The sequence below is a fragment of the Lissotriton helveticus genome, chromosome 1_1 (assembly GCF_964261635.1).
Source record: "Lissotriton helveticus chromosome 1_1, aLisHel1.1, whole genome shotgun sequence".
In the NCBI taxonomy this organism is placed as follows: Eukaryota; Metazoa; Chordata; class Amphibia; order Caudata; family Salamandridae; genus Lissotriton; species Lissotriton helveticus.
In genome coordinates, this window is record NC_136057.1 from 523,979,916 (window position 1) to 523,996,233 (window position 16,318).

Below are 16,318 nucleotides of genomic sequence, written 5' to 3' on the forward strand. Positions count from 1 at the left end.
ATAACAGTAATCAGCAAGTTGAGGAAAAACACTCTATATATTTGGATTTGTCAACACATAACATACTGTTCATCTGAATATACAATATCTGTTTGGGAAATATAAGAACAAATACTATGAACAAGTTCCAATATTAAAGGTGCAAATACCCTTTCTTTTGTTCTGTAAGATCTGTTAGTGTGTCAAATATGCGTGTATATGCTAGTAAGGTGCCTCAGTGAGGTAATGCTTGCTGCGGACTTCAGGTGTGATAGGCAGGTCTCAGTCTCAAATCCCGGGCAAGGCTTTCCATCCCTCCCAGGTTTGTAAATTGAGTCCCACTAAATTGGGCAGCAGTAGCACCTGTTATTTGCAGTTCTCAACTTCAGACGTGTGATACACCAGAATATATTTCAATAAACAAGGCAAACCTGACATCTCTGCTGCCCACAAACATAAATGGAAGTGTGTATCTTACTCATTTCCATGTATTCAGGAGTCAAGCCAGTGAATGGTTCCAGGGCATAGTCAATATCCCATTGCTGTGGCTGCCGAGTGTTACTTGCTTCACTTTCTTTCTGCTCGGTCCTGTCATCTTTCAGTTTTCTATATAACTTCTTTAGTTTCCTAGGAAGAGAAAGTTACTTTTAGTGTCAGATATGCATAGAAGGCCCGAGAGCATCAGACTTGATTCCATAAGGGTATTAAGAAATAATGACGATAGTAATTGGGTTTTGATTGATGGGTTGAAATTAACCAAAGCTTAACTCTATGGTAGCTTGGCGCAAAAGCATTAGTCTCAACTTAGAAACAATATATTAAGTATTTATGCATAACACAAACAGTAATAAAGTGAAAACACAACACAAGAAAAATAAACAGTAGAACCGGAGATATACTATTTCAAAGTTTTAGGTAAGTATAGTGCCTAAAAGCACAAAGTGACACTCGCAATCATCTGGTCATGCTAGACAGGGGGAAAGTCACAAGTTCAGGCAGAATCCGATGGAGTGAGAATCAGATACAGCAACCAGGTTAGTCCCACTGAAAAAAATTAGCTTCTGAAAGTGCTGTGCGAGGAGTCCAGTTCGCGGTGGAGGAGGCGACAAGGAGAGCGTCTCAGATGGTTGTCACTGTAGCGCTACGAGCAAGCCTGGCATTGTGGATGGTCATTGCTGTAGCTTTGCATTTGCCGTCACTGTGGGCTGTTGATGCTGTAGGGCAAAGCGAAGACGGCACCTTGCCGGTCATCGCTGGTGGTTGATGTAGGTTGAAGAGTTGTGTGAGTGAGCTTCCCGTTGGCAGTCGCTCCGGGCGTCAGAGTCTTGGCACAAACAGGCTTGATTGCAGTCGTGAAGAACCCAACAGTTCAGGATTTCTCCTTTTCAGCCAGAGGAGAGCACTTTGATGCCAGGCAAGGGTCCACGAGCTGGGGAGGCTCATTTTGTGAATCAGGAACTTACTCTAGCAGAGGCTAGCAGGGATCAGGCAGGTCCAGTTGCAGCTCGAGGCAGGTCCAGTTAGTGCAGGACTGCTGGGTAGTTGAAGGGAGGCCTCTGGAGCTTGTCGTATTCCTGTAGCTCAGAGCAGTAGGTCAGTCCACTGACCCTTGGAGTCAATTGGGTCTTCATGGGTAAAGGGGATGTGCCTCTCTCCTTCAAGCAACAAAGCAGGCCTCAAGCAGCAGGGCAGTCCTCTGGAGAGCGCGGCAGGCCTCGAGCAGCATGGCAGTCCTCTGGTAGCACTAGAAACAAGGCAGGCTTCAAGCTGCAGGGCAGTCCTCTCAGTGCAAAACAGTCCTTCTGAATTCTTCCACAGGCCCAGGAGTGTGCTGAAGTGTTTGCCTGAGTGTCCAATATTTATACCTTGAAGTGGGAGAAACTTCCAGGTCCTCCCACATCTGGCTATGGAAATTTCCTTCCTCCTCCTCCTGCCCAGACTCCAAGAGGTCTAGGGTGACAAAGGGTTAGTGTTAAGTTATTTGTGATTGTGCCTGAGGCAGCCCTTTAAAATGTAAGTGGGCCATGGTACAACTCGGCCCCTCCCATACTAGCAGGATGGCCAACCCTATCTTTACCTAGTCCTGCTTTGTCTCACTGTCTGTAAGGAATTCAAAAAGTCCAACTGGCACTGTAATCACAGTCATGTGACCCAGGACACAGACTGCAGGCACCAAAATGTTAGGATTAGAAACTGCCACCTTTCTAAAAGTGGCATTTTCAGAATGGTGACTTAAAATCCGACTGTATCATTAAACAGGATTTAAAATTACAATTCACTTGAAACCAAACCTGATGTTACTACCTGCTCCTAATTAAACATTAGCACATAAAAGTAATAAGGTAATGATATCCTATGGGAGAGGTAGGCCTTGCAGTAATGAAAGTTACGCTACCAGGACAAGTAAAACTTAACAGTACATGTCCACTTTCTTTTAATACACTGCACCCTACCGCATGGGCTGTTTAGAACCTGCATTAGGGGTGACATATATATTAAAATGGAAGGTTTATGCTTGATAAAAGGTTTGTTTTGCCAATTCAAATAGTCAGTTTAAAACTCCACACAGGATACAACGGCAGGCTTGGGATGTGTTTTAGAGGGCTAATTAAGTGAGTGGCGCAATACATGCAGCAGGCCCACTAGGAGCATTTCATTTACATGCCCTGGGTACATGTAGTACCAATTTATTAAGAACTTATAAGTAAATTGGATGTAAACCAATTTTACAATATTTAAAGTAGTGAGCACAAGCACTTTAAGACTGGTAAGCAGCAAAAGCTATTTCAGCAAATGGGTTGTTGTGATGCAAAATCTTTGCAGAGAAGACCACACCAAATAGCTGTCAGCAAATAGCATGAGAAATAAGAAGTGAAACAATCAACAAAGGGGTGCAAAGTATCAGGTCAAATCAACACAAGGTCTAACACAGACCAGTCAAAAATACAATATTAATCCAATATGCATGTATTTACATAACACTACTGGACAGGGTCAATCAATATACATGCATTACATAATACTTCAGGATGGAAGCTCTTAAGAGAGGACAATCAATAAAAGGGCAAACGTTGTGGGTAGGATATGTAGTGTCTAGTCGGAGTAAGTTTAGCGTAGTTAATTTAGATATCCTGTTTGTTTCGAAAAGCAGCTTCAAAGCACAAACAAAACAAAATGAATAGCAGGCCACCAGATAGATATCTATGAAGACTCCTAATTTAAGGAAGTTTAAGTATGAGATTAAGAATCTATAGTGAAATCCCTCTAATGTGCATTGTGCAATAAAATGCGTCAACACTAGGATAACCAAACAAACAAGCACCCCACTGCACAAAGTTTCAAAAATGAGCCCAGGCACCTCAAAGGTGGCAGAGCACTTTATGTCCAATAGTATCCTTCTCTTGACAACTCAAATTCCACGTGCTGTTATTCTTTCTCCTGTGCAACATTTTGTGGACTAACAAACCCCTCCAAAGTACTGCATCATACCCATGCTTAACCCTCCTATATTACACCACACAGACAAGTGCAAAGTCATCAAACATCTCTTCAGTCAAAAAATACAGACCAGACAACGCATTGACAACACCTCATCTTCGCCCCATCTTTTCCACCATAATGGTTAACCTTCAAGACCCATCATCTCACATGTCACTCGTAAACCACGCTTCCACAAAACAGCCTCATTTGCAGAAGTCTTGTCCATGTTGTCCATCAAAGTCCTCTCTAGAGAAACTCTTGCACCCCTACACACCATTTTCAATGCCTCCCTTATCCAAGGCATCTTCCTTGATGGTCTCCAAACCAGCTAAATCTTCCTACTCTTAATGGAACTTACATTAAGCCCTGTTGACCATGGCAGTTACTGGCCCATCAATCACCTATCCTTCATCAGCAAGAGCTTTGAAAAAGCAATCTACATTCAAATTCATGATCACGTCAACACCAGCAGTCTCTTGCATAAATAACAATGTGGTTTCATATAATGTTGAAGCCTAGAAAGAGCTATTTTACAAATCCTTGATGTTCGCCACCTGGCCATAAGAAAACCCTTGCCTCCCAAAACAGCTCGACCCCCTCAGCCATCTTCAATGTCACTATCCCCTTCATCCATACCCAGAAGTCTTGCATGGAATTTATTGAAAGTGTCCTTTGCTGGTTCTCCTACTACACATCCAATCAATACAGTTTGTTCAAATGGACACTTCCAGGTCTCAGAAGATCCATATCAGCTGCATAGCCCCTCAAGGTTCCATATTATTTCATGCCATCTTCAACCTCTACATGGAGTCCTTTGGGCTCTACTCACCGATAACAGCAACACAATTCAGTACATGCAAGCCAGGATGTAGGTACTTTGATAAACAGGCCTAGCTTGGTTCCTATATCTGGCTCACATTCCATCATGGTTGTCCTGAACTTGTGACTTTGTTCTGTTGCAGCGCGACCAGATAGCCACACTTGGCGCATTGTGCTTCTGACCACTGTTTTCACTTAAATCTTTAAAATAGCAATTCTACTAATTGGATTTTTGTCATTTTGGTCTCAAATAATGTATTTTATTTTACTAAATTTTTCTAAGGATCTGCATAAGTACTTTAAAATTTCCTCTAAGTTAAGCCAGACTACTTTGTGGCAAGCTAACGGGGTTGAGACAGGTCAATATGGGGTTTTCTTGTGGTTCACCCCGACAAAGGTTGTAGTTGCTGCTTGAGTAGGGTTTTACCCCACTGAACCAGTAACCCAATCTCCAACTGTTAGAAATGGGGGTCTCTAGTTGGCAGAGGAAGGTACCTTTGTCCAATTAGGGACCCTTGCTCCTAGTCAGGGTAAGGGGTTTACATTACTGAAATAACCCCTGCTCACCCCCTTTGTAGCTTGGCACAATCAGACAGGCGTATCTCAGAGGCACTGTGTAAAGCATCTGTGAACACATACAGTAATATAGTGAAAACACTACAAATGGACACCACGCCAGTTTAGAAACATAAGTGATCTTTATCTAAACCAAAACAAGACCAAACAACAAAAATCCACAATGCAATAGTAAAAAATATGACTTTCAGATGGTAGAAATAGCTCAGTTCAAGCAAAACTGCAGATGCAACACTTTTCACACAAAGTACCTTGGATGCTTCACACAAACAAACAAAATGGGCCGCAGGGAAGGTGATGCGTCGGTTCCTTGCTCTGGGGGAGGCGATGCGTTGGTTCCTTACTACGGCACAGGGGAGTTGAGGCATCTGACCCTTACCGGAGAGGAATTGATGCATTGATTTCTTACTGCGGGGGGAGTTGATGCGTCTGTTTCTTACTGCTTCTCCCAACAATGCAACAGACTTGGCGCCTCGATGAGATGCGACGGTCTGGGACGATGCGTGGATTCTTGCAGTCGCACAGCAGGGCTTGCATTCCACTCAGTGCGGTCATCTCGGACTTTGGAGGCCATTGCACTCGATGCAGTGTGTGGCAATTCCTCGAGCTGCGGCAGGCGCTGCAACGTTTTTTTCAGCGTGCATCAGAAACAGGTACGAACACGCCACGCTTCTTCGATGTTGCATCGATTTTCCAGCTCCCAGAGGAGAACAGTTCTCTAGAGGTCCAAAACAACAGCAGGCTACGCTTGCAGATCAAAACCCCCAGCAAGGAGGTTCAGTGGAGCTGGTGGTGAAGTCTTTGTGTCCCTGAGACTTCAGAAAATGATGCACGCTCAGTTTCAAGCCCTTGGGGATCTTCCTCAAGATGGCAAAGCAAATAACAAAGTCCTTTTCTCCTTTCCTTGGCAGCAGGTAGCCACTACAGGCCAACCCTAGGCAGCAAACAGCACAGGGGCAGTATTCCTCCTCAGCTTCTCTGGCTCTTCGCCTTGGCAAAGGTTTCTCTTGATTCCCAGAAGTGATCTGAAAGTCTGGGGTCCCGGCCCCTCTTTTTATACCCCAAAAATACTTTGTTCTCTGAAGGCAGAGAGTGTCTACACCCAGCCAAAACCAGTTCTGTGGGGCACTTTGCAAATGCACAACAACCTCCATTGTAAATTTGAGCCCTGGCTCCAAACACACCACAGGGGGTGGAGCCATCATTGTGGAAGGCAGGCACAGCCCTATTCAGGTGCAGATGCCACTCCTCCCACCACTCCAAATACAGATGAGGCCTATTTAGCTCAGCGCTGATTCATCAGGCTCTCTGGAGCCATTGCTCCTCCCCAACCCCTGATACTCCAAATCCAGACATGCAATTAACCCTGGGAGTAATACTACGCTATGCTCGCTAAGCGTGCGTAATTTGTACCACTACGCAAATTGCAAAATCTCGTAACGTAGCGGGCATTATTTTGCTTGCTTGCGTTCCTCAACGTCAAGTTGGCAACTGCGTGCGCGCAAAATCAACATCCAGGCAAGACTTTTTCCTTTTTAAAAAAAATCTTTTTATTGACAATTTTTACATAACAAAAAAATACATTCCCACCCTCCCCGCCCCCCCTTTCCCTGACCAAGAACACGTCAGAAAGATAAAGAAATAGCATATTACATACATACAACAGAAATAAAAATGAAGATAACACTATATACACAAAATACAATCATGTATGTCTCTGAATCCACAATAACATCGATGACCAAATCCGCATGCCCCTTAATCTTTTCTTAGGCCCTTTGTTTTTATAAATTGCAACTTCCAGGCTACAAGTGGCTAATAATCTAGACCTCCATTGTTGAAATGCCGGTGGATCAGGATCTAAACATGCTGAGGCGATAGTAAGTCGAAGTATAGCCATGGCCACGAATATAAAGCCCTGGGTGTTTGTCTGTAATTCACGATTTGCTACCCCCAGCATGATTTCCTCCGTTGAAAGTTCAATTCTTATTTGACAAACCTCTGATAGAAATTCAGAGATGTCATTAATCAGCTTAGTCAGCATATTACATGTGGCAAATATATGTATAATATCGGCCCTGTATAGTGCACAACGAGGGCATGTTGTTCCCTTCCCTGTTACCCATTTAACAATTTTCTTGGGGGTGTAATATAGGAAGAAAAAAGTTTTATTAAATTGTGCCTGTAACTTTATCGACATTAATGAATGTAGTGCGAACTCATATGCTAAGCGGGGGATATTGGAATGTACTCCTAGTTGTTCCTGCCAAATTACACAATATTTATCCATATCATCAGGTGCCATTACATTCAATATTTCATAGATTTCCCCGATCCTGGGAGTTGTATTTTTACATAATTTATCAATCAATTGATTGTTCCGGAAATTCTCCCGCCCACCAGTTTTCTTCGTTAGGAAATCTCTGACCTGCAAAAACTTAAAAAAATCCCTATGGTTAATATTATATTCCTCATGCAGATCCTCAAATATCTTAAGACATCCTTGTTTATAAAAGCAACCCAGTTGCACCATCCCTGCCGATATCCATCTATTTATACAATTGTCATGAAATATTAGAGGCAGATCATTATTACTATTAGTTGGTGTGTAAAATGAGAATCGCCCAAGCCCCAACATTTTGCGTATACTGCTCCATATTTTGTAAGCCCCTAAGATAGTCTTAAACTTTACTTTCTTAAAATAGTTGTCGTTAGTATGTCGCCAGAAGCAACCGGCACAATCTTCACCTAGTAGGAGTTCTTGAGGGGTCGGGATCTCTTGATTGATACGATCGATCGAGATCAGATTGGCGCAATATTTTAGGACAGTGGCCCAATAATATAGCTTGAAATTTGGTAGGGATAAACCTCCCTTTTCCTTCGGTAATACCAATCGTTTAAGTGCCCGACGAGGTTTTTTATATCCCCAAATAAAACTTGAGAGCATAGAATCGATGCTCCTAAAGATTTGGGGGGAAAATTCAAGACAGATAGTCCTAAAAAAATATAAAAATCGGGGAAAAAAAAGCATCTTAATCAAATTACAGCGGCCCCCTATGGTTAAAAGTAAATTATCTAATCGGACCATCTCCTTCTTGGTTCTACAAATCAATGGTTTTAAGTTAATGTCAACAATGTTTTGAATTTTGGCAGTTATTGTAACCCCTAGATATACGGCCTCTTCAGTTACTCTTAAATCCCCCATTACGATCTTGTTATTTAGAACAATCTGGGTTTAATTAGCATTTAGTTTATATCCAGATACTAATCCAAATAGGTGTGCTTCCTCTTCTATCACCGGCATTGCTATATTGGGGTCTCCGGTGACAAGCGCGATGTCGTCGGCGTATGCCAGGGTTTTGGTACTGTGACTACCTATTTGAATTGGTGAAATATTTAAACAATTGTCAAGCCAACGGATAAATGGATCGATATATATTGCAAATAGGAGGGGTGAGCAGGGACATCCCTGCCTAGTTCCTCTCGTGATTGCAAAGTTTTCTGACAGGAGCCCATTAACTAATACTCTAGCACTTGGTTTATTATAAAGGCCTTGAGTCGCCGTAATAAATTTGTCATTGATTCCACTATAAGACATTGCCTTCCATAAAAATCCCCAGGAGACCCTATCAAACGCTTTCTCTGCGTCAAGGAGTATAAGCGCCATAGGGTCTCCTGTGGACTCTGTATAGTCAAACAGTGAGATCACCCGTTGAACATGGTCAGTTGTTGACCTTCCTGGTATAAATCCATGTTGGTGTTTGGATACTATTTTATTTATTATTGGTGCCAATCTTGCCGCCAGGAGTTTCGCCAGGAGTTTCGAATAGATTTTTGAGTCCCGATTTATTAGAGTAATTGGTCGATATGAACCTAAATCAAGCGGATTTTTTTTTTTTCAAGAAGACCACAATCTTAGCTTCTGACCAGGATGGGGGGGTGTGCCTCCCTGAAATATGTGGTTAAACAAAGTCATCAGTATTATTTTTAATTGATCAGCAAATTTCAGATAAAACTCAGATGGTATCCCATCCAGTCCTGTCGCTTTTCCGCTTTTTAATGTTTTTAAAGATAGTAGGATCTCATCCCAGTTGGGTAATTCATCCAACCTATCCTGGTCCTTCTTCTCAAATCTAGGTCCTTGATTTACATCTAAATAAAGATCTGGATCACTCAATCCACTTATCGGTTCAGTATAGAGATCTTGATAGAATCTCTGGAATGCGGCCCTTACTTCATCTGGTTCTGATTTAATACCTAATCTCGGGTCTTGGATTTCTCTAATAGTGCTTGCTGATGCCTCTTCTCTCACACGCATCGCTAGCTGATGCCCAACCCGTTCGCTCAGTTCATATATCTTTTCCTTATTTACTGATGCCTTTGTGATGGCTTTTTCCACTATAATTTCTGTGATAAGGTTTTTTGCAATGGCTACCTGAGATAGTGCACTGTCTAGCTCCTGGCCTTGTTGAGCTGCAGCAATCAGATCTTCCTCGGCTTTGCCCAGATTATAATGTAGTGCAGCTAAGTGGGATTTCCCTTCCTTGTTAGACCTGAGAGAGAATTGTAGGGTCTCACCTCTTATGCCAGCTTTTAGGGCATCCCATACGATTACTATAGATGTACTTCCAATATTATCTGCGATAAAGCCCGGGATCCACCCCTTCATGTGTTCGCAGTACTTTTCATTCATTAATAGAGCCCTTTCGAACGTCCAGCTCTTAGTTGTATGGTTATTCGGAGTATATGATAGTTTTAAAGTTACTGGGTTATGATCTGATAGTAGGCGTGGTAATGTATCTATCGTACACACACTTTTCAGTGAATTTGATATAAGCATGTAGTCAAGTCTTGCATGTCGCGAATGTGGATATGAGTAAAATGTGAAACCAGGATCTCCCCAGTGATTATGTTGCCACCCATCTATAAGGCTATGTACCAAGCATAAGTCTTTTAGAGATCGAAAGACTCTAGGTTTCCTGCCATGATATTTAAATTCCGGACCCATAGTCCAGTCCCCGGGGAGATGAAGGTTAAAATCCCCGCACACAATAAGGGGTAGAGCCCAATGAGCGAGCTCATTGGAGATCTGTATTAGCACCTCTGGTTCCTCACAAACACTCCCATATCTAGTACAAATTGTTATTTTATTTCGCCCCTTATTGTACTTGCATTCGGCGACTGCCCATCTCCCGAGTTTATCGGACAATACTCTATCAAATTGGAGCCCCCCACCTTTTGCTAAGATTGCCACCCCCTTAGTTCGGACTCCCTGTGTAGAAGCTGTGATAAGGTTATATCCTAGCGATTTCAATAAGTAGTGCTGAGAACCTTCGATATGAGTTTCTTGTAAGCAGGCGATATTCGCCTCCATTAGTTGTAGTCCTACCGCCACCTTTTGTCTCTTTTTAATATCGTTGAGTCCGCAGATATTTACAGAAACAATTTTTAACTTAGCCATATTAAAATTAGAATTATTCCCATCAGCCTGGTGTCATATCCATGACTTTGTTTCCTAAAAATTCCACGAATGTCTACGACTACAGTAATACAGTTTTTTTTACCCTTCATGTGATTGACGTTCCTTGGTCCTACACACCCACCCCCTACTTCCATGTCCCACCCTTTTCCCCCTCCCCCTTCCCTTACCATCCCTTTAGGCATCCTAGGTCCCGAGTCCTAGGTGTGGGCGCCTGTATGGTCAGATCGCCAGAACGCACCCCGTGGCCCTGACAGATTTGTAAAAATTGAACACAACCTTTAAGCAAAAAAAATAACTATTTGTTTCATCATAGGGTTTCTAAATTTAAACTAATAGTATGCTTCACCTTACTTATACTTTTTTAGTACTCCTCCATACATTCCCGGAGTGTTTTAGTTTTCTCCTATTACTTCTTTAAATGTTATTCAGTTATTTCCCTGAATTTCGAGTCTCCATCTCTGAGATTTCTCTTAAATATTCCTCAGCCTATATTTCACTCGTAAAGCTTCTGATTGAACCTTTAAATAAAATTTTCAACCGTGCCGGATTCTGTAAAAATACCTTGGCACCAATTTTTTCAAATGGTGCAAATAATTGGCGCATTTTCCACCTTCGCTCTACTGTGGTATGTGCAAAGTCTGGTCTGACAAAAAATGTAAACCCTTTATATTCCCTTTGGCTTGTGGGTCTTGCAAGATCATAAATTGTTTCTCTAAGAAGAGAGTTCCCAAAGTAGATCAGCATAGCCCTGGGATATTGGTGTGTTTTATGAGAATGTTTCGATAGAGTCATAGGGAAGCGATGGACACGTTGAATCTCTCTATCCATATCCCAGGCCTCTAATTCCGGGAATGCCGTTTTGATTAAAGTAATCATTGTCCCTCTAGCGTCATTTCCTTCAAAATTTTCTGGAATACCAAGAAATCTTAGATTGTTCCGTCTGGATCTGTTCTCGTGATCCTCGACTTTCGCCATAAGATCTTTGATTATTCCATCGTGTTCTTTTTCTGTCTTTTTTAGTTTAATGACGTCTGTTTCTAAGTTTTCGGTGCGAGTTTCTACTGTGGCCATTCTCTCCAAGATCTCTGTACAAATGTTTTCCACTTTTTTAACTGCACTTTGCAATTTGTCAATAGCCGCCCGGTTCCTTTGGCTGTCTTTTTTGACATCCTTATGAAAGATCTTTATTGAGCTCAGTACATCACTTAATGTGGGTTCGTTTATAGTTCCAGATCTGCTACTGTCTCCCATTAATTTTAGGTTTTCTCCTTCTATTTCGACAGAGCTGCGTTTCTGGTGCGGTGTTTCTCCCGGTGATTTTATGATCTGGCTTTTCCGTGAAGGATTTGTTCTGGTTTTGCCATGATCCGTATTAGTGCCTGGGTCTGTTGTCTCTTCGTTGACAAGGTTAGATTCTTTTTTGCTTCTTGTCCTCTTTTTTTTTCCTCGTTTTTTCCTTGGATTTGTTTCACATATATTCCTGGAGTCATGTGAGTCGGATATATCTGAGGATAAGGTCTCCATTTGTAAACCTTGATCAGCTTTATTTGTATCACTTAATTCACTCAGTCCACTTGACTCGCTTGATATAGACATCCCTGTTTGATATATATCTGAGTCAGAATCTTCCTCGGAGTATGATTTATTTTCTAATTGTAGATCTTGTCCCTGTGGAGACATCTCGCTTTGATATGATTGCTCCCTTTGACTAGTCAGCAACGTTTTTATATTTATGGGTGCTATCGACCCTTCACTGCATTCTGGTTGGCAAAGTTCGCATCTCTGAAGTCGTTTTCATTTCCTTCAATGTTCTCCAGAGTCACACCAGGGGGATCTATACAAGATCCGCTCGTACTACTTGGAACTTTGATCTGTAATTTTTCATTCTTTAAAGTGTAAGCTGCGCCATCCTTATGTAGAGGGCTGAAGATATTGGAGATTCTAGGCTGAGAGGTAGTTGGAGAGCCTGGATTTTTTGCGTTAGCCTTCACATTTTTTATTGTTTGTAGCCGCTGCGCTTTCTTGGCCATTAACTCCAATTTGGCATCTTCCTCCGTATCTCCCTCTTTCTCCTTCTCTTTCTCTTTCTCTTTCTCTTTTATTTTTTGTTTTGTTTTCTCCTTGTCTTTCTCTTGTTTTTTTCCTGTATTTTTTTCGCGATTTTATTTTTACTTTTAATTTTCCCACTCTCATGGGGTTCATTTCTCTCCAAGTCCTTTTCCTTTGCCTTTGACCCTCTGGTTTCAGGGCCTCTCTGTCTCTCATTATTTATTTGTGACACAGACACATCCATCAACTCCTTTTCCTTTTCCTTTACCACATTATGAGGAAGTGGATTGCTTTCCACACTCTGCGTGTTTTCTCCATGTTCCTGTAGTTCTTGGGGTTGTTCATGGGCCTCACAAACTCCTCGCTGTGCCATGACTTCCCCTTCCACCTCTCCGTCGAGTTCGAGTTCTGAATAGGTCAGCACAGTTATTTGTGTTCTTGCTCTTATATCACCACTGTCATCGGCTGCAGGATCTCTTTTTTCTTTTCTCTCCATGTCCTGTTTTTGGCTGAGAATCCGATTCTTTTCACTTGAGTGCTTTAGGAGATGTCTTTGTATCTGTGTCTGTACCTGTAGCTGTGGCCAGGGTTGAAACTGGGTTTGTTTTTTGACTTCCCTGTATCTTTTTCCACTTTACCAGTTGATTTGCCAGTTGACTTGCCTCCCTGGTATTATCTGCGGAGCCTCAGTTGTATTATTAATGTTATTAGTGACCCAGGAAACTCTTTTGCAAGTATTGCGCTGCCGATCTACTTTATTGCCATATACACCAATACCAACACTGAACACGGCTATACAATTTTTCCTGGTCTCTCTAGTCTCTCTGGGCGTCACCTTGTGGTTCGATAGCCCCCAGTGCAGCGAGACACAGACTTTCCCTTTCGACAGCATTCGTCGTTTTTTTCCCCCTCCTTTTATAGGCTCTCACAGGCCTTTCATAGACTTTTCATAAGCCTTTTCCTAAGCCTTTTCCTAGGCTTTCGCTGCCCCCTGCTGGCTGTGCCTGGCTGTGCTTTTCAGTATTGAGACAACGTCTCCACGGCAACGAGAGAAGCACTGCGCAAGCATTTACAGTTCCCAAACGGTGTGCGCAGATGACGCTGCTGCTGGCACCGGACACCGAGCAGGATATCGAACAGCGCACTCAGGAGGTGCCCGAAGCCTGATACACGGTCTGATGCACGGTAAGAGAGCAGTACATAGGGGGTTGCTTTACACCACTAAACAACATGAGACACCGACAGTGGCACAGGCGGTAACATCGGTAACATCAACATCCACAAGGCAAGGAAGCTCATATACTCCGCTCTGTTCTCTCCCCAGTTTAATCGCTCTCAGCACACAGCTTGAAAAACCCAGGGGGAGGATTACCTTAAAAGTGTAGAATGTAGTCCGTCATATTTTCACCCGGCTCGTGCAACTTGATTGAGCTTTTTTTCGGCGTGTCTCACGGTATTTTACCTTCAATCACGGCCACGGCTGCAGCTACGACTCTGCTGAGGTCCCCTGCTGAGGCTCCCTTTAATCCGTCGCAATCTAGGGCTTGAGAAGGGGCTTTGAGAAGGAGCACCTCCAGCCCCAGTCCAGACCCCATTCTTTTGGTCTCGCCCCGATTCCGCTCCTAGTCCTCTTCTTTTTTTTTTTGTGTGCACACCAGAATCACGGTCACCACCGATCACATCCAGGAATAGATCACAGCAGGGTAGTCATAAAGTATTTCTTGAACTTTCTTTAGCTTTTCTTTGGCTTCTTAGTTTCTTAGTTTCTTAGTCTCTATATCTTTTTTTCTCGAGGAAAGTTTTTCATAGAAACGCTAGAATCTGACAGGGCTCACAGAGTGCTGCTGATGCGACCACTCACTCAGCCGCCATCTTGCCAGGCAAGACTTTTTCCTAATTCACGATCATCAACATCAAGTTGCAGATCGCAAGCATGGAAAATAAACCACCCGGCGAGATTCTCAACGCGGGGAGGTCAGGTTTCTCATTGCGAGTGGTCGTGTGTGCTCGTGACCGCTCGCGATGAGAAACTACCAGTCCACATTGAGAAAGCTGATGCTTGAGTACAAATCTACTTGAGCGGTAGAAAATGACCGCTTACACTGTGCAAGATACCGTTTGCAATGATTTGCATTCGGCACTGTGCAACCAGTGCGAACAGCAATTTCCCTACTGCACTACGCAGTTCGCGTAGCTACGCGTAGCGTGCAAAGTGCACTTTGCGTAGCTACGCGTAGTGCTACTACGCAAACTACACCCAGGGTTCACAAACCTAGCAGAGGCACACTGGATGGTTAGGCAAGAAAATACCTACTTTCTAAAAGTGGTCTTTTCAAACAAAGAATGTAAAAATTACCCTCGCTAAAAGATGCACTTTGACATTCTGAGTTCAGTCATACTAAACTTTATTTTCCTACCTTGTTCCCAGGGCCAGTTATGTTTATAAGATGTTATAAACAAACTCCTCATTCTGTCCTATGGGAAAGGTAGCCTTGCAATAGTGAAAAACGAAATTGTCAGTAATTCACTATCAGGACATGCCACACACATCAGGGTATATCCTACCTTTCGCATACACTGTACCCTTCCCACAATGGGTACCAAGGGCCTACCTTAGGGGTGTCTCATATGTAAGAAAAGGGATGGTTAGGGTCTGGCAAGTGGGTGCACTTGCCAAGTTGACATAGCAGTACCAGACTGAACACAGGCTTTGCAATGGCAGACCAGAGTTACATTTACAGGCTGCTTCTGTGGGTGGCACAGCAGCATTTGATATACAGGCCCCAGGCGCACATGGTGCACTGTGCTAGGGACTGACTAGTAAATCAAATTGCCAATGAATAATGGATCACCATTCCATAAAAGTAATTTTCCAAGGGAGCACTTGCACTTTGGCACTCAACAGCAGTGGCAAAGTGTCCAAAGCAGCTAGACCAGCAAACTGGAGTACAACCCACAGCAAAAACACAGGAGGCAAAAAGCACAAAATGCAGGGAAGACCCACGCCAATGGTGCCAGGTCTAACACCAACCATACACAACTTTATTTGAAAGAGTTCTTTACTCCAGAAATCCTATGCCTCCAGCAATACCTGCACCTCATCCATATCTGGATGCCTAGCACCTACCTGCATATTGATCCAACCAAGACAGTACCTGTTCTGTGCAAAGAATAACAAGCAACCACTAGTCCAAAGGTGGCTCAATGACTTGGTCACTTAGATTCTCCTTGAACACCACCCTCACTCTCAAGGAATGTGTTACCAAGAACAGAAGAATATCATAGTACCAGCTCTCTCTACTAGATTAAGTGAACCCGTTCTTCCAAGAAGGCATCTTCAGAACTTCAGTTCAATCCCTAGTATTCTTTCAACTGGATGGTGGCAATGTCTTGCTCCAAATCCTTGCAGAATACACACTGACCTCCTCAAGGACATCCTCTATGACGGAGCACATTTCATTCAGGGCGTGAAGAAATATGACCATATCGGTCCCATCCGCCTGGGATGCCACTGGTTTCTCTGGCCACGCCACACCATCTTCAAAACCAGAAATATAATTGGCAGAGCCTTCACCACCAACACCCCAGAATATCTGGATGACATGCTCAGCATCTCTTGTGGCTCTCACCCACAGCCAGGACCTCATCAGATCTGAGGCAAAGTGAAGCAAGCACCTCACTGTGAAGCTTTAAACAATAGCCTAGACACATCAGATATGGCAGAGCACCTACAGTATAGTCCTGTGGATGAGTAGGAAGTCGGACTCAGTTTGACCATACCGTTTCCCCGTATGCAGTGGTGTGCGGTCTTACACATCCCTCTAAATTTCAGAGTGCACTAAAATGTAGAACAGATGCTGGTCTGAACAAAAAAACAAGCATGTCACTGTGCAACATTTTAACTAGCGCACAGACACTCAGGACCTCATTTAT

General features: G+C 43.1%; 1 protein-coding gene across 1 annotated transcript in view; it reads right to left on the reverse strand.

Moving 5' to 3' along the window:
• Positions 1 to 16,318, reverse strand: part of ANO2 (anoctamin 2) — a 1,767,324-nt gene that overhangs the window by 114,493 nt on the left and 1,636,513 nt on the right. Inside the window, exon 20 of the mRNA XM_078673987.1 lies at positions 458 to 606. Within this exon, the coding sequence (XP_078530113.1) occupies positions 458 to 606 (149 nt within the window). The remainder of the gene's footprint in view (positions 1 to 457; positions 607 to 16,318) is intronic.